At 37.6% G+C, this 24,157-nt stretch overlaps 2 protein-coding genes across 3 annotated transcripts in view; one reads left to right on the forward strand and one right to left on the reverse strand.

Moving 5' to 3' along the window:
• The window catches only part of LOC114241872 (protein-L-histidine N-pros-methyltransferase CARNMT1), a 26,235-nt gene continuing 2,078 nt past the window's right edge, over positions 1 to 24,157 (forward strand). Inside the window, exons 1-8 of one of the 2 annotated variants that reach the window (XR_016324676.1) lie at positions 1 to 263; positions 1,195 to 1,492; positions 1,881 to 2,002; positions 4,364 to 4,511; positions 5,543 to 5,695; positions 6,400 to 6,551; positions 6,844 to 6,925; positions 7,741 to 7,945. Coding sequence is in view for 1 of the 2 variants with exons in the window: in XM_089735214.1 (XP_089591340.1) it covers positions 175 to 263; positions 1,195 to 1,492; positions 1,881 to 2,002; positions 4,364 to 4,511; positions 5,543 to 5,695; positions 6,400 to 6,551; positions 6,844 to 6,925; positions 7,741 to 7,863 (1,167 nt within the window). In the remaining variant the exon portion in view is untranslated. Of the gene's footprint in view, positions 264 to 1,194; positions 1,493 to 1,880; positions 2,003 to 4,363; positions 4,512 to 5,542; positions 5,696 to 6,399; positions 6,552 to 6,843; positions 6,926 to 7,740; positions 9,870 to 24,157 lie in introns of those variants that run through there. The other variant, XM_089735214.1, reaches the window with a different exon arrangement.
• Positions 12,689 to 15,361, reverse strand: LOC114241894 (protein KTI12 homolog). The gene is made up of 4 exons (XM_028172875.2): positions 15,019 to 15,361; positions 14,554 to 14,722; positions 13,434 to 13,572; positions 12,689 to 12,974 (listed from the first exon to the last, which is right to left on the reverse strand). The coding sequence occupies exons 1-4, from the start codon at positions 15,284 to 15,286 to the stop codon at positions 12,690 to 12,692; spliced, it is 861 nt and encodes a 286-aa protein (XP_028028676.2). The 5' UTR covers positions 15,287 to 15,361; the 3' UTR covers position 12,689.

Consider the following 24,157-nt stretch of genomic DNA (forward strand, 5'->3'; position numbering starts at 1 on the left):
CATTTAAACTGTTTTCGCAGGTTACAGTACATACAACTTACAATAGATTTTACAACAAAAAAAAAGATAAAGACACCTGCGTTAATATTGTGATAATTAATTAGATACGTAAATTATCAAACGGTTATTCGTTATTATTGTATAATAGTTAAGGTTAAATTACAAGTCTTTGAAATGTCTTCCATTCCGGCTTCCGAGGAAATTGATGAGGCGAAGGAGCGTGAGCACTTTAGGGCGGTTGTAAATGCATTCAAATATTACAAGTAAGTACATGAATTGGACAAATGTAATGAACAAGAAAATTAAGTCTTCGTTTTAGCGACTTATTAAGTTAAGAAAGACAGAACTGACTGAAGAAACCATTTACAGGCCGCATAGTAACAATTCTTTGTGTTGAACTTGTACTCTGACCGAATTTATTGTACTAATTGGCTAACCAGTTTATACAAACCGAACATATTATCGTATGTATCCTAATTAGGTCTAACACAAAATCAATATATGGATTAGTTATTTTAAATCTCATTTTTAAATTTCCAGTTAAAAATTATTTAAATATTACACTAGTTTATGTATGTACTTCTTTCATTCAATTCATATTCAACGCTAATCTTAGTAGCTCAGCTACTTGAAGGAAAAAATCTTATAATAAATGTGCTAAATTAATGTAAATTTTTTATTCATATTTATAACCATTAATTATTTACCTCTGTATTCTTCAATACATATAATTGACAAACAAGATTCTGCCCTGGTGGGTACAAGCATTCTTCTTTCTATGAAGTATCCAGTTTGAATAGTAGGAGGACATCTATTACACAATGCAATTGGGACTTTGCCTTTGACTTACGATATCTCATTTTAATGAATTAGTTGGCTGTAGTGGTGCCCATGAACTACAGCAATTAACTCTCAGGCTATCTGCATTTCTAAGTAATTAATGAACACATGCACTGTAATAATTGATCTGATAACTGGAGTATTTTCTGAGTCAGCATAGTCACTGTAGGAGTACCATGTAAAGGCTCTAGTGTTGTACCACGAATGTAGATGTTTATTTTTTAATATTTTTTTAAAGCTGCAGTCACACACTGGAGTTTTGGTTTTTCACTACTGGAAACAAAATTTTCACATAAATACTACTTTACAATGTAATAGGCATGAAATGATTGCGGCATTGTATTTTTTTTTCAGGCTATGTAGTTTGGATCGTATACATAAATCTGAAAAGATAATTAAGTCACTATCTCAACACCATCAAAGGCACCTGGATAAGTACAAAACATATTTAACTAGATTCAAGAAATGTCTTGACATTAATAATAGTGTTGTTAATTTGATAATTAAAGATGTGGATAAAATGTTTGAGAATGTCGATCATAGTATGACAGAAAGTTCTGGAGCCAACGGTACTGAGAGTTTTGGATGTAATTATAATAATTGCGAGATATCATCGCAAAAACAACATAAAATGCAGCATGACGTTGAGAAGGTAAATATTGAAATTTTTGTTCTTTTATTTATTTATTTTTTATTGCTTAGATGTGTGAACGAGCTTACAGCCCACCTGGTGTTAAGTGTTTACTGGAGCCCATAGACATTTACAATGTAAATGCGCCACCCACCTTGAGATAAAAGTTCTAAGGTCTCAGTATAGTTATAACGGCTGCCCCAGCTTTCAAACCGAAAGGCATTACTATTTCATGGCAGAAATAGGCAGGGTGGTGGTACCTACCCGTGCAGACTTACAAGAGGTCCTACCACCAGTAAATAGTCTATAAATAATTTTTCAAACGGCCAGTATTGTAAAATGGCAACTTCATAGATAAATACCTATTTTCTTTATGGTATTTTTTCAGTTTGTCTTGTATATGTTTTAGGTGCAGTCAGTATTAAAAAATATTGTGCGAGATTGGAGCGACATTGGAGCCCCGGAAAGGGAACAATGCTACAAACCCATACTGGACGAGATTGAGAAAAGATTTCCCCCAGAGAAATGCAGGTAAGGGGTTTTTGTAGCTGGAATTATGGAATTAAGAACAAAAAAACATCAAAAGTTTTTGTGGTAATTCAACAGACAGTAACATAAAGAAAAATGGTTGCATTTTGAATTGGTGCTTCGTTTTTTTTTGCATTAAGGGTTTTCGAGTAATCTTGACAATTTACCACTTCGATAAAGCGGCACGACACGAGAACCTTCTCATCGTAGCCGCCGGTAACTACATTCCCGATCCTGCGGAAAGAATGGAAAGCAGTCGACGTCGCCCAAAACACGTCATCTTGGATCCTCCCGGTCCACTTACGGTGCTTTTAGGTACTTCAAGCACCGGTCACCGTTCTCGTCGAACCCGTCGCTTGCGACGAAGGTCTCGGCGAGTAAATTAACTCTCAGACACAGCCCACTGAGTTTCTCGCCGGATCTTCTCAGTGGGTCACGTTTCCGATCCCGTGGTAGATTCTGCGAAGCACGGCTCTTGCTAGGGTTCGTGTTAGCATCGTCGTCAGGTTTGAGCCCCGTAAGCTCACCTACTAGCCACGGTTACGCTGAAATAGCCTCTCAAGGCTATCAGCTTAGGTAGGAAGAAGAAAAAAAAAGACAATTTAGGGAATTTTAGTTGGTCCCTTAATTTAGGTGAAGTGTGTTTTTTTTGTCACACTGAAGTTCTTAATAATAGTCACTTATTAAGTAAAAATAGTCAAGTGATTACCTTGAGTAGTACTTTCCGTTATTTACTAACCACCTTCCCATTCATTCCTATCGAGATTAATCCCAGACTATTCCCAAAAAGAGACATCACGCGGGTGGCCGATGATAGAGCCAAATTAAATCACATAATTGACAATGTTTTCTCTACTGACCTAGATAAAATGATGACAAGGCCAATACACCTCATATATACAAAATTATAATTATTATTTTTCATTTCATCATAGTCATTGAGTCAGCGATGTGAAGAGTGCAAAATTCGGTAAAAATTCACACTAAAGTTGTACCTTTTTAGATTTAAATTCAATAGTCACAGTGTACAATTATCAACGCGTCCAATGGAGGCGAAGGGCGGGTTTGGACGTTTCTTTTTATTATTATTAAATGCGTTTATTTCAGACTAGCGGCCTAGGGGCTTTAACAAAAATTTCAAAATAAAAAATTATAATACACACTCATTAACCCTTATATTTGCGTCAGGTTTCTAAAAATAGAAAGTTATATAGATAGTTTAAATATTATTATTATATTTTAATGAACTTTTATTTTCATTTAAATAATATTTGTTTTTATCTATTTTTTTATTATTTTTACATAGTACATTATTTTATTCTATCATTAATAGATTTTGCGGCGCACGCGATGTAAAAAATATTTTTGGTCATTTTTTTACATTATTGGAGTTTTAGTAAGGATCCCTAATTAAAAAAAAAAAAAGAATATAACCTAGGTCGTTCGAGGATAGTGTAGATTCCATACAGTGAAATAATTTTTCAAATCGGTTCATTAGTTTCGGAGTCCATTCAATACAAACAAACAAATCTTTCCCCTTTATAATATTAGTATAGATAATAATCCATATTAATGTTAGTAGCAGTGATTTCTTACAAATATGTTATTAAGGACATATTAACAAAGGAAAACAACAACACACATACATACAATTCTGCAATAGTTGTCCAGTACGAGCAAATTTCGAAATTTCAATCCGGCTTCGGAATCCGTACCTTTGCTTCACAAATGTCACCTTTCGGCCACGAAATCGTAACCCTGTGCCTGTATAACTTTAAATGAATATATTTCGCAAAAGCGACACTGACATCGGTGCATTGTTATGATTATATTGCACAAACTGAAATAATGTTTTTTAATACATATTTGATCATACTAAAGTGATTCGCTAAATACTCGTGTTTTTTTTTTTGCTTAGATGGGTGGATGAGGTCACATCAAATAAGGGTGCGCCACCCAACTTGAGATATAAGTTCTAAGGTCTCAGTAAAGTTACAACGGCTGCCCCACCTTTCAAACCGAAACGCATTACTGCTTCGCGGCAGAAATAGGCAGAGTGGAGGTACCTACCCGTGCAGCCTCCCAAGAGGTCCTACCACCAGTAATTACGCAAATTATAATTATGCGGGTTTGATTTTTATTACACGATGTTATTCCTAAATGAGTACGTATTTCATTAGAAAATATTAGTACCCGCCCGAGATTCGAACACCGGTGCATCGCTCAACACGAATGCACCGGACGTCTTATCCTTTAGGCCGCGACGACTTATTATGCACATACATACGGACTGAATTTTTTTTTTTTTTTTTAACATTTGGCCACACTAAGGTTTTCGCTAAATACTCATACTGATTGTTGCAGTGACACTGTGGTCCGCGTGCTGGTGCCCGGTGCCGGTCTGGGCAGGCTCGCCTGGGAGATATCGAAACGCGGCTATACAACGCAGGGCAACGAATTCTCATTGTTCATGCTGTTTGCAAGTAATTTTGTGCTTAATCGGTGCCCTGAGGTTTGTATTTGATCGTGTTTACAATATAACGTAACGAGTTATAACGTAATGCTATCTTTAGGAAGCCTTAATTTATTTTGTGCTCCTCCCTAACTAGGCTTTTTTTATTTTTTTTATTGCTTAGATGGGTGGACGAGCTCACAGCCCACCTGGTGTTAAGTGGTTACTGGAGCCCATAGACATCCAAAACGTAAATGCGCCACCCACCTTGAGATATAAGTTCTAAGGTCTCAAGTAAGTTACAACGGCTGCCCCGCCCTTCAAGCCGAAACGCATTACTGCTTCAGGGCAGAAGTAGGCAGGACCTAATTAGCCAAAAGCCCGTATATACAGTTCTACCGGCTCTGTCGACAGACTGAACTGAGAAATGGGAAACCTATGAACAATAATAATAAATAAGGCCCGTAAATAATAAAAACGTACCTACCAGCGTCTGCTGAGAATAGAAAAGTAAAGAAAATAATACTAATAATAATACAAAAAAAAAAAAAAAATATATAAAAATACTTTATTTTTAAAAACGAGTCAAAACAAAACAATGATTGGAGTCTCCTTTTAAGCGTGCAAGCCTGTACTAGGAGACTCCGCTCTTCCATAAAAGCAATTTATATACCACAAGAAACCCATACTGGGGGGATCGCGGGGATCCGCTGGATGCAGGCAGCGCAGGAGCGGTCTTTGTGGCGAGGCTTGGGGGAGGCCTATGTCCTGCAGTGGACGTCCATGGGCTGCTATCAGTGTATCAGCTATCAGTAGTATTGTGGTATCCTCCTATGAGGATACCACAATACTACCAATTATGCATAACAAATGTGTGTGTGTGTGTGTGTGCGCATGCGTGCGTGCGTGCGTGCGTGCGTGCGTGCGTGTGTTTTACTTTAATATATATAGTATAAGCCTCTGTTTCGTCATAGTTTTTAGAACTGAGCCATTTAGAGATGGTTATTTTACACTCAATGTATAATTTATCATATAATAATAATACACGCGACATTAAACAGTTCTTTCAAAATACATCTATTTTCCAACAGGCGAACAAATATACGGTTCACCCGTGGTTACACCAGTACGTCAACAACCTGAGCTGCGAGCACCAGCTCTTGGGCGTGAAGTTCCCTGATGTGAGGCCGTCGGGAGACAGGCCCAATCCGAATTTTTCTATGGCCGCTGGAGACTTTCTTAAGGTATTGTTATGCGCTGTGGTTCGGGATAAATAAAATTTCACCAAAGTGCAACTTAAAATCTGTATTCAACACTTGAACACTCAACAAACACTTTAAAACACTTCACAAACACTCAATTCGCTTGTTCCGCTTCGCTTCAGGCGATCCGTTCGCTGTTTCGTTTCGAGTAGTTTCGATTACTGACTGACTGCGTGCCAACCCTACAACGCTTTTATAGCCGATACCTCATCCCTAGAATTATCGAGAATATTCCACACCTCCCTAGTAGTAGTTTCTGCTATCTGCCAATAGATGGCGTTGTACCTCTCGAGCGTTCTAGGTGCTACTAGATCCTTCGATATTCGTTCGACTATTCGGCGATAGATGGCGTTACTCTTACCGGCGTAACAGAATGTATGACGTATGGAACGTGTGATGCTGAATGTCATCTGCTCCTCTACCTTCCTGCCACATTTAGAACCTACTGAAATGAATTCTTTTTACTGGACGGTAGGGGGCGCTGTTTAAATCATACACATTTTTTTTCTCGACATGTTTTTTTTTTGCCCTTTTATGCAGGCGAGCATACGGCCCACCTGATGGTGAGCGGTTACCGTCGCCCATGGACTTCAGCAATGCCAGGGGCAGAGCCAAGCCGCTGCCTAGCGACGTCGACTGTTTACCATTCGGTCCACCGGATACCTTGATTCTTGCTCGGTCCCCAGGTCTACACCGAAGTGGACGAGTGGTCGTGCGTGGTGACCTGCTTTTTCATCGACTGCGCTCCCAACGTCATCGAGTTCGTCGAGAGGATATTCGAGATATTGGTGCCGGGAGGGATCTGGATCAACCTGGGACCCTTGCTGTATCACTACAGGTACGCAGCGCAGGCCTGACTGCATCAAAGTCTTGGTAACTGTAACGATCTTGATAATATTGTCTTGTGAGTCCGCGCGGGTAGGTACCACCACCCTGCCTATTTCTGCCGCGAAGCAGGAATGCCATCCATTTGGGTGGCGCCCTGGATGGTTTAGATTCACAAATCAGCCCGGCAGATGGCGCTGCAGTCGGTATATAGGTTATTTATCTTTCTTAGAAATAATTTATATGGCAAAACAACGTTTGCCGGGTCAGCTAGTATTTTATTATATTATTATCTTCCTTTGCAGCGACATGCCGACCGAAAACAGTGTTGAGCCGCCTTACGATATACTAATAGAAATAATAAGAGATGTGGGATTTGATGTTCTGGTAAGTGTCCTGATAAATATAATAAAACAGTATATCGTCGTTCTCAAACCAAAATCTTCTATGTGCACTTTTTGAGATTTTTACTTTTTTACCTTTTCGTATAGTTCACAGCCCTATCTACCGTATAAAAAAAACTGTGTAGTGTTCCTATAGCTTTAATATTTATCTATAGTTTTAATTTCATATAGTTCTTAAAAATTCACCGTCATATAAAAATTTAAACAAAAATGTTTTTACTCGTTAATTCAAAATAGAGTTTTTGCACATAGCAGACATTTTGGTTTGACAGCGACGATATTTATTACACGGTATTAAGGTAGTCAGCGACTCGGCCTCTGACATTGCTGATGTCCATGAGCGCCGGTAACCACTCACCATCAGGCGGGTCGTATGCTAGTCTGCCTATACGGCAATAAATAATTAAAAAAACATTGAAAATTGAAAATGTAAGTGCTTTAGTAATTTATTTAGACAAGTATTACAAGATGATTTACATTTGACGTTCCAGAGCAATTAGTCACCTCAAATGTCAAAATTTTTTTTTTAAAGTGATTTTATGACCTGGTAACTAAGACCTTTAAGTCAAGTCTTATTTTAATTTATGAAAAATAATATTAAGGGAAATGAAATGAAGCTGATTAATATGAAACATGGCAAAAAATGAAAAGAAATGAGATGATATGGGATGAAATATAATCTCAGTAAAATGGTGGTCATTTATTGGGACTTTTTCAGTGGACTTTTTGGTGGATCCCGCGAAGTTACGTCCAGCGGCTTTGAGTGAGAAATGGCACTTAACTGTTTTATCTTTACAGGAAGAGCGGACGGGCGTCAAGACGAAATACGCCCAGAACCCAAACTCTATGCTTCAGCACGAATACGAATCTGTTTTCTTCGTCTGCAGGAAGCCTTACACCGCACTACGGGATAAACTTTAAATTAAAACAACTTACTGAGTATCAATGTAAGTCGGTCCACAGCAAAGAAAAAGTTGGGATAGCTTGAATTATCTTCTAAACGGTTAGTATACACTGATGATGAACGTTCATAGTGTATGCGTTATGCAGTAAATTTGCTCAGAACATCATAGCTTTGTGAGGCACAGGTGTTCGCTATCCATCAGCCACTTTAGTTTTATTTATGTGAACCATACATGAGGCTTAGGGATGGAATTTAAAAAAAAAACTCAGTGCTTCTCTAGGGAGCTTGTGGAATGATATCATAAACATTAAGTACCCTAATTTTTAAATCAATAATTGAAGGAGATATGTTTTTTTTTGGCGGGAATGCGAGGATTGAATTTGTGTGATTTGTTTTGTTTTGTCTATTTAGTGTTTCTTCAGGCTTAAATGTGTAATAACGGTGGTTTATTAACTGTTTAATATCTGTGAAAGTGCACAAAAATTTGGGAAAATGAAACAAAGCCGCTGGATGTAACTTCTCGGGATCCTTCAAAAAGTCCACTGAAAAAATCTCAGTAAATGACCACTATTTTACTGAGATTATATTTCATCCCATATCATCTCGTCTCATTTCATTTCATTTCATTTTACTCCATATTATCATTTTTCATAAAAATAAGAATATAAATTAAAATAAGACATGATCTAAAGGTCTTAGTTACCAGGTCAAAAAATCCTTAAAAACAACAAATGAAGGAGATATTATGTCGCAAATCTATATAATATAATAGAGCTAGTTCAATTTGGAAAGTTGAATGAACATCCGACTTTATGGTTATTAAGAGATATATTAGTATTAATCCGTTTCTCATTGTCTTAGCGAAAAGATAACAGGGTTGCCTTTATAGAAGCCAGCGATAACTACCTCAACCCAAGCGGGTGATAATACTAAATTTGTTAAACTAGCCTTACCTAAATATTTGTAACGTTAGGCAATGCGGATTTTGGGTTTAGGCTCGAAAGACCTGAGTCCAGGGTGTTAAGATTTTAATAGTTAGTGAAATTTAAAAGGTTCCCGTACCCAAACATTCTTTCACGGCCCCTTAAAGGATGAAAGCGATTAATAGTTTTTTTTATGTCAATCGTGAGTTACCTCGCATTACTAACCTCTTCAGAGACAATTTTTTTAAAGTACAAATAGTTACATGAATTTGATTTATACTTTATTGCGATTTGTTTATTTTATATTTAAAACAATTGAATGAGTAAAAAAAATATAACAAACATATTTAGTAAATATTAATTTAAAAAAAAAAGTCCATATATGTGGCCTTTTAGTGTAAGTTAAAAATAAAAAAAACAATTAAAAAACTCACACATATGTGCCAATGTTTCTGAAGAGGTTAAACTTGAATAATGATTAGTTTCATTTTGATTTAATTCCAAAATTGAGTTGCAATCGGATTATTAGTAAAATAAATTGATATTTAGTACTACATATTTTTAAGACTAGCTTTTGCCCGCGACTTTGTCCGCGTGGGATAGTTACTTTGGCATGACGCTAAATTTTACCCGCCTCTTCATTTACATAGAAAGTGAAAATATTTTTGAATAATAGAATGTTAGCTCTTTTAAAGGGGAACAATTCTCTCTTACATTACTTTAGTGAAATTTTAGCTGTTTCCGCAGCGCACGCAGTGAAAACTCTCAAAAGGGATTAAGGCCGCTTGTATTGGCCTTACCGTGATGTTATATAGCCTATAGCCTTCATCGATAAATGGGCTTGAGATATAGTTCTAAGGTCTCAGTATAGTCACAATGGCTGCCCCACCCTTCAAACCGAAACGCATTACTGCTTCACGGCAGAAATAGGCGGTGTGTAGGTCACCGGTGACCTACGCGGCGCACTCAAATAATTATATCGATTTGTGTTGCTGTTCGAATTTAAGACACTAACAAAATCAGTCATTTGCTTTGCATTGGCAGTGATACTGACAGGTTCTAGTGAAAGATTTCGCGCCCGTTTACATTATGCCTCGTAATTAAATAGGGAATTCCCCGGTTAACAGGTTAAGCTATCCGCTTTTTGGAAGGCCTCAAGATCCGTTCAGTAGAGTTGCGTAACGAACGAACAAACAAACAAACATCCAAAAATTTTGTATCCTTGTTCCATTTATGTAACTTTAAGGTTTTTTTTTTTTTATTGTTGAAAATGTGTGACGTATTGACAAGAGGGATTTTTTTTAAAGCAATATTATCAGGCGGTTCGATTAGTTATTTTTTTGGAACGAAGTTCCTTACGGCAGGCTTGGATAGGGATTTTGCTGCGCGACCGAACTGAAAAAAATGTGATAGTAAAACCGTAAGAAAAAATCCGTTCATCCATTCTCTTTCTATTTTATGTAATTTATTATTTCCTAAATTACTGAATTTCCTAAATACTTTCCTATACTTAAATAAAAACTAATCAGCAAAATTTAAGAGAAAAATCAAGAAAATCAACATAAAATGGAGCACGATTTTTTTTTTGCAAATTGTGTCGATTCTACATTAGCCGAAGGAACTTCGTTCCTACCTGGTGTCCCACGACACCACATTTTTTTCTAATATCTCTTCAAACGTGCCTACCTCTTTACTTAAAACAAAAGTCTGTATTTAGTAATATTTAAACAAACGGAATTTGACTAACAAAATTGTATTATTTTTGTATTAAAATTAACTAAATGAAACGTTGTCTAGTATTAGTAGTAAATATTTTTAAAGAAAATGTTTAAAAGAATTAATAATAGCAGAGTTTAAAAATGAATAGTATTTTTGTTTAATATTAGCTTTCATTAGAACTAATGAGTTCAAATATTCAAATAATAAATTTTCGATGATGAAAAAGAGAAAAACAATGATGTCGAAATGTTCGATAATTTAATGCGTTTACGGATTGATTTCGTAAATAACTAATAACAATAGTTCAAGTCTATAGCTTAGGTTCTAGTTATGGAGGGTAGAGGTAAGGAGAACCGTCTCATATGGGAGAAGCTTGAAAAAGTGTCCCACTTTCAGCACTAAATAATAGTTCAAAAATCTTCCAGAATGGCGCTAGCATAGGCACAGGGTATGATATGAATTGAGCAGTCGTTAACTGAGTCATTAACTGATGCTGAGTTAGGAAATTTAACATATTTAATGACTAGAGTAGTTATTGACAGTGTAATTAATATATAAGACCTCACATGTTTACGTAGTCCAAACTAATTTCGTCAATATAACCTAAAAATATTGCTGTGGTAAAACGTGGAGACATCGATTGCTTTTCCTTATCAGCTTTAAATACTTTTTGTGTTTTTGTAGTGCTTACAGTTCTTTCGTTCTTTTTTATTTCTCTATCTTATTATAATAACTTTCAGCGCCTTTTTTAAAATTTACCCGGTTGCTACTGTAGCGCCACCCTTATTTAGCAGATTTTAACGGACACTTTTTCACACACAGAGACGGTTCTCCTTACCTCTACCCTCCATAGTTGTAGATTATCTTGCATCAGTTGCGCATAGCCTGCTAAGGTCTTTTAAATTTGTGCAGTGATTATGACAAATATGATTGTTAGGTTCCCAATTAACACTTCGCACTTAAATTGTGCTGTCCCATTCCCACTTCCCTTCGGTGACCACTACAGCAGCCGCGTAGTGTCAAGAGAAAATTATGTTAAGTTGAAACTTTTCAGCAGTTGTCTCAAAAAAAAAAGTCGACCGAAATTGACTGCTACTTCCGTTTTCGATAAAGGTCTATTTAAAAATAATTTCAGTTAAAGATAAAAATGAAAAAAATTTCAGGCAGAATTCTATCGATGCAATTGAATGACAATTACATGTATGACGTATCTCTATCCTCATTATAATACATACATTATCCATAAGCTTTATAAAAGAAGACCTTATTTTTGTCTGTTACAACTTAAGAGTTCTATGTGAAGTCTTAACAACTTAAAAGTTTGTTAAGCTTGTGTTGTAGAACAGCTGTAACTGTTAATATTTTTGTTGCGTGTAAAGAAGAAATAAACATCCATTTGTTTTAAAGCTTATCAAAATGTTAATATTTGTTTAGTTACGTAATAAGTCGTTTTCCGTTTGCATTTTTTTTTTCGTTCTGACAGCTGTCTAAATTATAAATGTCAAATTTTTTGTACTAAAAATATTCTACTGTTTATGACACTTGAATTTTTTTATGTTGTATGGGATTAATAGGCGAATGTAATAAGTAATAGATAGTTAAAAAATATTGTATTGTTTCAAAGTAAGCTTTACAGCTTTATCATCAGACTGTATTTGTAAACTTAAGTTGTTGATATAAAAAGTACACAAAAAAAATGGTTGTAAAAAAATAGTTGAATTTCTGAACTTTATTTATCTTGTTTCATTTATTGTGAGCAATGTTAATAAGAGATTATACGTGTTTTTTTATATAATAAATAATGTTTTATTTTCGTGTTTACTAATATGAGTATATTCATTTGATAATGTTTTTTTTTCCTGCCTATGCTGATAGCCTCTGTCAGTTTACCCTAGCGTGTGTAGGTGAGCTCACGGGCCTCAAATCGGAGAGTTACTAACACTGACCCTAGCAAGAGCAGTGCTTCGCAGATTCTATCACCGGATCGGAAACGCGACCCACTGATAAAGATCCGGCTAGAAACTCAGTGGCTGTGTCTGTGGGTTAATTCGCTCGTCTAGCCCTTCGTCGCAAGCGACGGGTTCGACGAAGACGGTAACCGGTGGATAATATGTATTAATTATGTGAGATAAGGAGATATCAAAGAATTGGCTCTTTGGTTCTTATTATCAAGACAGTGTGACTCATTTAAAGTTTGAACATCAATCATGTAAAGTTTTATTTAAATACTGCACAAAGTATCTTGCTATTTTATCTGCACTTTCACTGGAATGATTCATTTTCGCATATGTGAGGAACTGTCTCCTGAGTCGCAGTAACTTCTGAGGGTTTACATCTTGTATGAAGCCGGCTTCAAGCACAGCCGAGTAACTTGGGAACTTGACTTCTCCGTCCAAGTTCAACTGTTTCGCTTCCAGTATCTGTTTGCAGATATCCTGAGTGGTTTTGTCCACTTCATATAAAAAGTTCGTTGAGGATAGTGGAGGCTGAAATTACCAAAAATTTATATGAACATCTGCTGTTAAGCAGAAGGACAATACCCGGAACATAGTCCCAGCAGGTTATTTAGTTCTTCTTTTGTCTGTACAATACTAGTATACCACTATGCATGCATGAAAAATACCAGAGGAATGATATTCACATACGCTTATAAAAAAATCTACTCACAAATACTTTGAGAACTAGCTGAGAATGTATTAGAATTTTGGATATTATAAATATCAAAACTATATAGTAATTGATGTCACATCACTAGCTAATAGTCACAAAGAGTAACTATTAGCTAGTGATGTGACACAAAGAGTGTTGTCTGTATTTGACATCACAACACAATACTTCAAACAATGTTCTAATGATAGAAAATAGCTTAACACACTGGGCATTGCTAATAACCTTTAGTCACGGTAAAACTAAGATGCAAGATTAGGTGACATGTAGATACTTACATTTTGAGTGCTTTGATTGGGTGGTGGAGGTTTCTTTTCAAATAGAACTTTGTATATAGTTTCTAAATCTATATTGTCTGTTGGCAGAACTGTGAAGCGTGGACTATCCCATCGATTGTTGGAATTTGGTTCCTCGAACCTAGAAATATTAATATTTGATTAATATAGGCAATATTAGAGAAATGAAACGAATATTCGAGTTAATGATGATGTTTTGTTAACGGTCCCCTAATCTGCTCTGGACTATAATGAATTGAACTGAAAATCAGAAAGATATGATATTAAAATATATTTTTGAGTTGTGTTCCTAATCTTTGCATCGTGTTCCTCAGTGCTGAGGGTTGTGACCTTTATGGAGCACTTTTGTTTGGTCTGCTCCTCGATTCTTTAATATTAGAACTCATTCATAAAGGTTCTCTTGGGAAAATGACTAGTTGTGGATTCCAGTGTCCTTCTACAGCAGAATTTCATCAGAGGCAGTTTGGTTCCTCAGAATATCAAAGTTGTGTTATTTTATAACAACTCATCAATGAAATATTTTTTTTATAGTTAAATAAAATAATTTAATTTCCATTAACTATCTGTCTCTCTCAACTATAGGTTATTTTATCTGTTTATTTATTTGATGAGTTGGATGCTCTATTACATTTACAGTAAAAATCCATTTCAAAATTAACTATTTATTAGTTAGTTATTTAGAAACCATAGATCCACTAAATTTCACTTTAAAGAAGGCGATATTTGAGGCAGTAGCATAAGTGTGTTCACATTGCCATTGTCCATAAACATTCGCACAAGATAGATGAGAGAGAGAGATGGGCCATAGTTCTGCCACCAATATCAATAAAAAATCGACTAGTACACATTTGTACATAACTTTTACTGATTAAGAACACAAACATGTTTTTTTTTATTGCTTAGATGGGTGGACGAGCTCACAGCCCACCTGGTGTTAAGTGGCCCATTGACATCTATGTCGTAAATGCGCCACCCATCTTGAGATATAAGTTCTAAGATCTCAAGTATAGTTACAATGGATGCCCCACACTCACTGACTCACAAGAGGTCCTACCACCAGTAAACTGACAAGAGGTCCTACCAACAGTAAGTGTGATTTTACCTCAATCTAGTTAATGCATTAAAGACTTCCTCAGTGTACTGGTCACTATTATCTGTGCTAATCCTCTTCTGGTTCGCCTGCCACGCTTCTTCGTGATTACGTAGGGTGTAAATTGTGCATTGCGTGGACTTTGAAGCTTTTGAAGCGCAATACAACTCGTAACGGTATCCTGTGATGTAATAATCGAATATAAGTTTATACAGGAGAGCAGAGCAGATTTCTCGGTTGTCTCATATTTGTTAATTGATATTAGATTGTGATGAGCTAGTTCACGTTAAGCACTCAGACAAAACACTTAAATTATTACTGTGATCATTTTCATTTGGATTTGGTGGATAATCCTTAAATACAATAATTCGGTTATGGTATAGTTTATTTTCATAAAATAATTGAAATGAAAATGGTATATTAATTTAAAATCTGTTTTGTTTAATTTCTTTAGGCAGATGTTAAATGATTATTTACCTTTGATATAATTGCTGCCGTCTAGTATAACGACATTATCCTTTCCTATTAATCTTATCGCTTCAGATTTTAAGTAACCCCGCACTCGTTTTTCCTTCTGGGAGTCGAGAAACATTGAATTTTTTTCATAACCTAATTTTGCAATGGCCTCGTCTTCAGAAACGATTTCCACGGTTTTACCGTGCTTTTCCTCAAAAAACTGTTTTAATTCTTTCGCTCTTGTCGTTTTTCCGCTTACTGGTGTGCCACAAATTATAATTAAAGGCATTTTATCGAATACTTACTTTTATTTTACTATTTATGTTTCGTTTTGTTGAGTAGGAATTCCATTTTTCTAATTGAAAAGGCGAAGATATCAAGCCATACAGCGTAATCTTTTGAATATTCTGTTTTATGAATAATGATACTGAGCGTTATGATATGGAATGGAATGAAGTCTCAGTAAAATTTTGGTTATTTATTGAGACATTTTTAATGGACTTTGTTTCATTTTCCCACATAGGTTTTGCAGATATTAAACGGTAAATAAACATTATTACACTTTAAATTCTGAAGAATCAACGAAAGAAAACAAATTACACTTCGTTCCTTGCGTTCCCAACAAAAAATCTTTTGTGTTTTACATTAATTAGATATAGGTGCCTTATTACACTATGCAGATGGTTCTGTTTGAAGTCTGATATCGTATAGTCTGATAACATATAATTTTAGTCATCAATATGTTGATTTGTGTTTTTCTCCCCAAGCGACGGGTTCGACGAGAACGATGACCGGTGCTTGAGGTACCTAAAAGCACCGTTAGTGGATCGGGAGGATCCGAAATGACGTGTTTGGGGCGACGTCGACTGCTTTCCATTCTGTTCGCAGGATCAGGAATATAGTTACCGGCGGCCACGATGAGAGGGTTCTCGTGTCGTGCCGCTTTATCGAAGTGGCGCATCGACGCCGACTGCAGATACCTACTGATGGACTCTAAGTCCAGGTCGTCATGGGGGTCGACGTTCCTGACGAACCACGGAGCTCCAACGGCTATCCTGCAAAAAGCGGGATTGAATAACTTGGAATGATTTTAAGGTAGTGCGGGCCGCGTTAGTGAACACTACACTTGCATAGGTCATGACGGGGCGTATGCAAGTTTTGTAGAGTGTCACCTTATTTCTAAGGGACATTTTACTTCGCCTGCATATCATCGGGTAGAGGCGTCCTAGTATGAAGGCGGCACGGTCGCATACCGTCTTTATGTGGGGGCGGAATGTCATCATCCCTCTGTCGAGGTGACGCCTAAGTATTTGACCTTCGGGGCCCACGGTATGGGTAGGTCGTACATCATGATTGGGCGAATGGCGGAGGCGGAGGTGTTGACACGCCTAGTCGGGAGTGGGATGCTCAATGTGGTGTTCGGTGGGCGACTCCTTTTGTAGAGCACCGCTGTGCTTTTCGTGCGGGCTTCACTTGAGCTTATTTATTAACGCTCGCCCTACCAAGAGTAGTGCTTAACAGAATCCACGGCTGGTAGGCTGTGTCTATTGACGAGATTGATTGTCGTATTGACGAGATCGACAAGGACGGTGACCGTTGCTTGAGGGTTCTAAAAGCACCGAGAGTGAATCCGGGGAATCCAACAAGACATTGTCATGTTTAGGGCAACGGTGGCTTTGTATTGCGCCATGGCCTGGATCAGATAAGTAATTAGGGGCGACCACGATTAGAGGGTTATCGTGTCGCGCCGCTTTGTCGAAGTATATTAATGCCGCATGTGTTTTATGATTTTAGATAGTAATTTGTTCGAGTGTTATCGCGCCAAGAATTACTTCTTGACAAAGATTCCAATACGGCACGTATTATTACGCAATAGTTATCTGTCACATTCGTATATCCACTACGAAAAAGCGCAATAATCAATTATACATAATTATCTTTTTAATATCACGATACTGAATAATTATGGTTCTGTATATTTTTATTTCTATTTTAGCACTTGTGAGTCCGCACGGGTAGGGACCACTGCCGTGGAGCAGTAATGCGTTTTGGTTTGAAGGGCGGGGCAGCCGTTGTAACCATACCGAGACCTTAGAACTTATATCTCAAGGTTCGTGGCGCATTTACGTTGTAGATGTCTATGGGCTTCAGTAACCGCTTAACACCAGGTGGGCTGTGAGCTCGTTCACCTATACAGGCAATAAAAAAAAAGTATATCCAATGCAGAGAATTTGTGTGTATTAGTACCATAAGCGTCCCAGAGCAATGCTTACACTTTGCCTGAATTTACTGAAAAAAATTACATAAACGCGAGCGAGGCCGTTGATAAAAGCTAGTAAATAAAAACGTTGAACATCACGATTTTCAGAAAAAAAAATTAAAAATAAAACTTAATTTCAAAAAAGAGGAACCCTAAAATGAAATTGAATATTTAGATCAAATGTCTAATCAATCAACTGTTAGTATTGCAACCTTCGGCCGACGTTTCAATGTTGTCAGTGTTAAAAATTTACAATTTATTTTTTACATACAAAAATCTTTGTAAGCAGCCTTCGGTTAGTTTGAAAGTATGCTGTTTATCTTGATTTAATAAAAGTAATCAGTCAGTTGAATGAGGCCAAGATATACCAAGGGTTCAGGATCCGACTAGTGTTGAGTGGTCCGGCGCCCATGGACCACACGACACCTGTGCCCATCTTGAAACATGATACGCGTCACAATTGTATAGTAAAACGGCTCTTCCTTCGAAAAAAAAAAAAAACATATGTAATGATATAAAATGTATGTAATGACAGTTATGTGTTAGATTTTTTAAGTTACTATCATAGATAATAAGTAACTCTCAATACAAAAATTATAAATTGAAAATGTTCCGCTCATCCTTAATGTTTGATGTTGCGTACTAAAATACAAACAAAAATACTATTATGTACATACTATCAAATAGCATGGCGATGCTTTCCGGGGTACGCATCGCCACGCCAACAGTCTATCTGACTCGTCGAAATAGATGTTTCACATCAAAATAATAATCAATTGTCTTTGTCTTGGCCTCATGATAAGTTACAAGAGTTCGCTTAGTCTATCTTACCATGCTGCATAGGGATTTGGCTGCCCGCTGAGTTTCACGGTGGATCTTCTTAATGGGTCGCGATTTTGATCCCTTTTTTAAATTTTTTTATTGCTTAGATCATCTTAGCCACCTCGTGTTAAGTGGTTACTAGAGCCCATAGACATCTACAACGTAAATGCCGTCACCCACCTTTCTAAGGTCTCATTATAGTTACGACGGCTGCCCCGCCCTTCAAACCGAAACGCATTACTGCTTCACGGCAGTAATAGGCAGGGCGGTGGTACCTACCCGTGCGGACTCACAAGAGGTCCTACCACCAGTAAAATCCTGCGGTAGATGCTGCGAAGTACTCCTCTCGTTAGAGCTAATGTTAAATAATTTCCTTAGCTGGAATAGTCCGTTAGGCTACTTGCGAATAAGTAGGGAAAAAAGGGATTTTGCTTGAGTTTTACGACGGGCAGCCTCCCTGACGCGAATCCTACTTCTGTTATATCTCTATGTACCCGATTGTACTTCTTGCAACGTGCCATAAGAACTATCCCTTTCGCCTTTTGCTGTAAGTTTTACTTCATCTAATTTAAGTTCTATGAATTTAAGAGCGGACTGTTAGCGTAGTACGGACATGTGATGCGTAGAGAGAAGATGCAAATGACTAGAAGATGTATGGAAATGGTAGTGCAAGGTAGAGGCGGAAGAGGTCGATCGAAGAAGACATGGATGGAGCGTGTGAATGACGATATGAGACAGAGAGGAGTGAGTGTTGAGATGACGCCTGATAGAAGAGAATGGAATAGAAAAATTCCCTGTGCCGACCCCACCTAGTGAGATAAGGTGGAGAAAAATTAGATTTTAAGTTCTACGATTTTCATTGTATTTATTATAAAAATGTATACTAAAGTTTCAAATTCGTCAATACAAATAGTGAATATCAATTACAAGTGTTGATCGTAATCCATACGTGGAACGTTCAATTCGTTTGACAACGATTTATGCAAATCAATCGAAATGATAGATGGTCCGCTTCTAATGAGACGTTGACGTGTGTCAGTTGTGTCATTGTCATGTTATTGATTGTTTATGGTTTCGGGTGGGTGGGTAGATCTGTGAATTCGGGGTTTGAAAATAAGGTTTTATTTGATTTACTGTTGATGTACTTTGTAATTGGAATAATAGTTAAAAGAGATTTATATGGATAGCCTAGAATTTTTAGGTTCATGTTTGTATTTCCTTGATGGACAGACGATCGGACCAGCTGACGATGAATGGCCGTCTATGGACAACAGCAATGCCATGGATACAGTCAAGCGTCTTACCACTAAAGACCTTCCTGAGCCTCACAGGAAATACATACTTCCTCATTAACTACCATAGAAGAAACAATACATATAATTATAAAAATTAAAAAATAATAATTATAGATGCATTTTATAGTAATCGTTACTTCTATATCGTCATTCGACTTAAAAGTTAAGGTTTTAGCTGCATAATAACGACTATAGTCAAAAGCGACTTTTCAACCGGCAGTTCTGTCCGAGAACGTTTGCCTTTATTTGAGAAAAATCGTCTAAAAGCGAATTCGATTTTAAGCATTCTAATATTTCTTAATTACATGCTCATGTACTCGTATACTTGTCAAGCAAGTACGCCATAATCGAGTTTAATAAACTGATCGCTAATTATTCCATAACAAGCGTTCACTTACCTAACAACCATTACCTAATACGTCAGCTTCAGAGCCGTGAACCAAATTAAAAAGTTGAATTAAAAAACTGCAAAAGCCAATTCGAATTTCAAAAGGTGACGTTTGAAATTTTTTGATGAAATTTAAATTCGGAATGTTGACGTTTGACCTCGGTGCGCGATGGCGGTCAGCTTTGGCGCCAACCGCTCACTTATGGCGCCAAAACGTGCGTAGGCTAGGAACTTAATTCTAATAAAAATTTTTTAAGGACGTGCCATTTTTTTTTAATTCATCATCATCATCATCATGAGCCCAATACAGTCGTTCACTGCTGGACATAGGCCTCTCCCAATCCACACCACTGAGCCCGGTCTTCGGTTTTTCTCATCCACTTCTTGCCGGCCACCGTTCAGAGGTCATCGAACTATCTAACCAGGGGGCGTCCCACGTTACGTCTTCCGCTGCGTGGTCTCCGAGGACCTGTCTGCTCCAGCGATCGCCAGTTCTACGGCATATATGGCCAGCCCACCGCCACTTCAGCTTGCTGACTCTTTGAGCTATGTCGATGACTGTAGTTCTCTATCGAATAACCTCATTCCTGATTTTATCCTTCAGAGTAACTCCGAGCATATAATAACTTATAATTACGTAATTAATTTATGTAATGAAGCCTGCAATAATTGTGATAGGCCTAATTACCAAATTGGGAAAAAAAATCGAGTATCAAGGTAACAGAAAGTTGCAGCTTATCCTCACACCATTACGGATCCATCCATCCACTAACCCAACTATTAGACCTCTGCAGCGCTTAGCACTAGAAGCAGGTATAGGGACCCTGGTACCCAAACTCGCATAACTAGCAAATCTCACCTCACCTGGCTAAGTTTGCGCTCACCCACCTGTTCTGGTGATACCAGATCGCTTTCGGATAAGGCTTTCATCCCAAATTAAAAAGGACTATCCGATTAACTTTAAACAAACATTCATGAATTTAGAAACAATTGTTCTCTCAAGTTTCTGTCAGAAATTAGATTGGCATTCGTCTAACAACGTTTGAGGAGCTAAAGCTATATTTTTTTTAAATAAAGCTGCGAAATAACAGTCGTGCTCAGATGCCGAAGCTTAATCATCAGAGTCACTGAGCACTAGATTCACGAGGCAATAATAGCAACGCAGTGATGGGCCCTTGATTTGTAGACAGCGCCTTGTCTCTGCCCCTGACATTGCTCAAGTCCACGGGCGACGGTAACCACTCATCATTATATGGGCCGTACGCTCGTCCGCCTAAAAGGGCAATAAAAAAAAATTTATACTTAGAATACAAGAATGTGATAATTCCTTCAATTGTTGTAATTAATGATCATTACGAGTATTGCGATATGTGACCGCAAATCCCAACAGCGCGGTCACTGGAGCAAGCCACAATCGTAGGCAAGGCCGCAACCTTCGTACGGTGTATGCGAGATGTAACCAAGAAAAGGATAATAAATCTAATATATAAAATTCTCGTGTCACAATGTTCGTTCCCATACTCCTCCGAAACCGCTTGACCGATTCTCATGAAATTTTTTATGCATATTCAGTCTGAGAATCGGCTACTATCTATTTTTCATCACCCTAAGTGATTAGGGTTGTCCACCCCTAACATATTTTTTTTTAATTGGACATTTTTTTTTGTTATAATGAGGTATTATGTGGTTGAATGAGGTTTTGTTATTTTTATTATATATTCCCTCATCGTTCACTGCACTACATGCCTCTTTCACTCATTTACCACATCCTTACACACTTACAATAAGTTATTTTTTTTTTCTACACTAGAAATTCCCTAGAAATCTTATATATGGCAAAACAATGTTTGCCGGGTCAGCTAATAATATAACCAGTCAGGTCATAAGTATTGTCACACAGTAAAAACTTTTCTTTTAGAATGCTGACCACAAAAAAGTTTATTGAATTCGAATTTCGAATTGTTTATGAAAATAAAAATGTATATTTTTAGAATTTTTAGAATAGAACCACGGTGAAAAGGGTTAAATGAAGACTTAGGGCTTCGGGCATATCGAAGAAAAACAGGACATCGTTTGAATGCTCGTCTAATGGACCTGAGACTGAAGAGATGCTGCGCTTTGTTGAAGCGGTACGCGGGAAAAAAATATCGGGAAATTCTTTTTTCGGATGAAAAATTTTTTACCGTAGAAGAGAGTTAAAACAAACAAAATGATAAGGTGTACGCACACAGTAGTGAAGAAGCGAGCAACCGTATTCCGCGTGTCCAACGAGGTCATTTTCCATCCTCGCTCATGGTATGGTTGGGAGTTTCTTATTGGGGCTTAACAGTGGTACATTTTTGTGAGAAAGGTGTAAAAACGAATGCAACTGTGTATCAAAATACAGTCCTGACGAACCTTGTGGAACCTGTTTCTCATATCATGTTCAATAACAGGCACTGGGTATTCCAACAAGATTCGGCGCCAGCTCATAGAGCGAAGAGCACACAAGACTGGTTGGCGGCGCGTGAAATCGACTTCATCCGGCACGAAGACTGGCCCTCCTCCAGTCCAGATTTGAATCCGTTAGATTACAAGATATGGCAACACTTGGAGGAAAAGGCGTGCTCAAAGCCTCATCCCAATTTGGAGTCACTCAAGACATCCTTGATTAAGGCAGCCGCCGATATTGACATGTACCTCGTTCGTGCTGCGATATACGACTGGCCGCGCAGATTGAAGGCCTGTGTAAGCTTTAGTGTCATAAGAATCTATGTTTTGTTAAGTTCATTTTGGTATATGAATGGTTACATAATGAATAAACTTGTTTCAATTATTTTACATTAAACATGTGACAGAATTTATGACCTGACTAGGTATAATAACTGGGAACAAATCGCGCACGACCATACGGTTTCGAATTAGCATTTCCCGTGTTATGGGTATCAGAGACTGACGTACATACTTATATATGTTTAGATATATACATAAATAGATAATAAAAACCCGAACAAAGAACAAACAAGCATGCTCATCACACGAACGTCTGCCCGGTGTGGGAATCAAACCCGCGACCCTCGGCGCGACGGTCAGGACCTATAACTACTGCAATACCGATTCAGTTAGGATAATCGTGTCTTCTTTTAATTTTTTTTTATTGCTTAGATGGATGGACGAGCTCACAGCCCACCTGGTCTTAAGTGGTTACTGGAGCCCATAGACAGCCACAACGTAAATGCGCCACACACCTTGAGATATAATTCTAAGGTCTCAGTATAGTCACAACGGCTGCCCCACTTTTCAGACCGAAACGCATTACTGCTTCACGGCAGAAATAGGCGGGGCGGTGGTGCCTACCCGTACGGACTCACAAGAGGTCCTTCCACCAGTAATTACGCAAATTATAATTTTGCGGGTTTGATTTTTATTGCACGATGTTATTCCTTCACCGTGGAAGTCAATCGTGAACATTTGTTAAGTACGTATTTCATTAGAAAAACTTGGTACCCGCCTGCGGGATTCGAACGCCGGTGCATCGCTACACACGAATGCACCGGACGTCTTATCCTTTAGGCCACGACGACTTCAATATCTATGTATGTTTTTAGTATTCGGTTTTGGCGGAGCGTCGACATAATTAAAACTGCTTTTATGGCTTAATATCACGTTCGTTATTATCCTCGTGCTTATTTATCTCCAAAGCTACGAATACTTAACGGTTTGCGACAATTACAATGCGACAGGATCTATCAGGAAGCGACGGTCCTTAGTTTTACCTCCCGGGAGTATTTCTCGTGTTTACACATTTTTAAGCGGACTAAAACGTCTGATGGAATTTTACTTACAACGTGGTATCATAACTAGATTCATCTAAAAATTTACTTAGAATTATTTATACTTAATATTATAAAGACTTAATATTACCGCGTACCGGTAAGCGCAGCGTTGGGCGTCCCCCTGCCCGTTGGACCGATGACTTGCGGCGATATACTGGGAGAGATTGGATGCGGAAGGCGGAGGATCGTTCATTGTGGCGGACTATGGGAGAGGCCTACATCCAGCAGTGGATAGATACAGGCTGATGATGATTATAAAGAGGAAAGATTAGATTGTTTGTTTGTATTGAATTGGCTACGAAACTACTGAACCGATTTAAAAAAAAAATTCACTGTTGGCAAGCTATACTATCCCCGGGTGACATAGGCTATATTAATAAAATTATAATTAAAAAAATAATAGGGATCCTTACTGAAACTCCAATAATGTAACCCAATGTGTAAAAAAAATACCTAAAATATTCTTTACATCGCGTGCGCTACTATGCAAACGAAGCCGGGGCGGGCCGCTAGTGGCCCATACAACTGTAAATAATTATGTTCATCTATAATGCGTCTCTCTAAAGAAATGTGAAAAAGC

The sequence above is a fragment of the Bombyx mandarina genome, chromosome 02 (assembly GCF_030267445.1).
Source record: "Bombyx mandarina strain Sakado chromosome 02, ASM3026744v2".
Classification (NCBI taxonomy): Eukaryota; Metazoa; Arthropoda; class Insecta; order Lepidoptera; family Bombycidae; genus Bombyx; species Bombyx mandarina.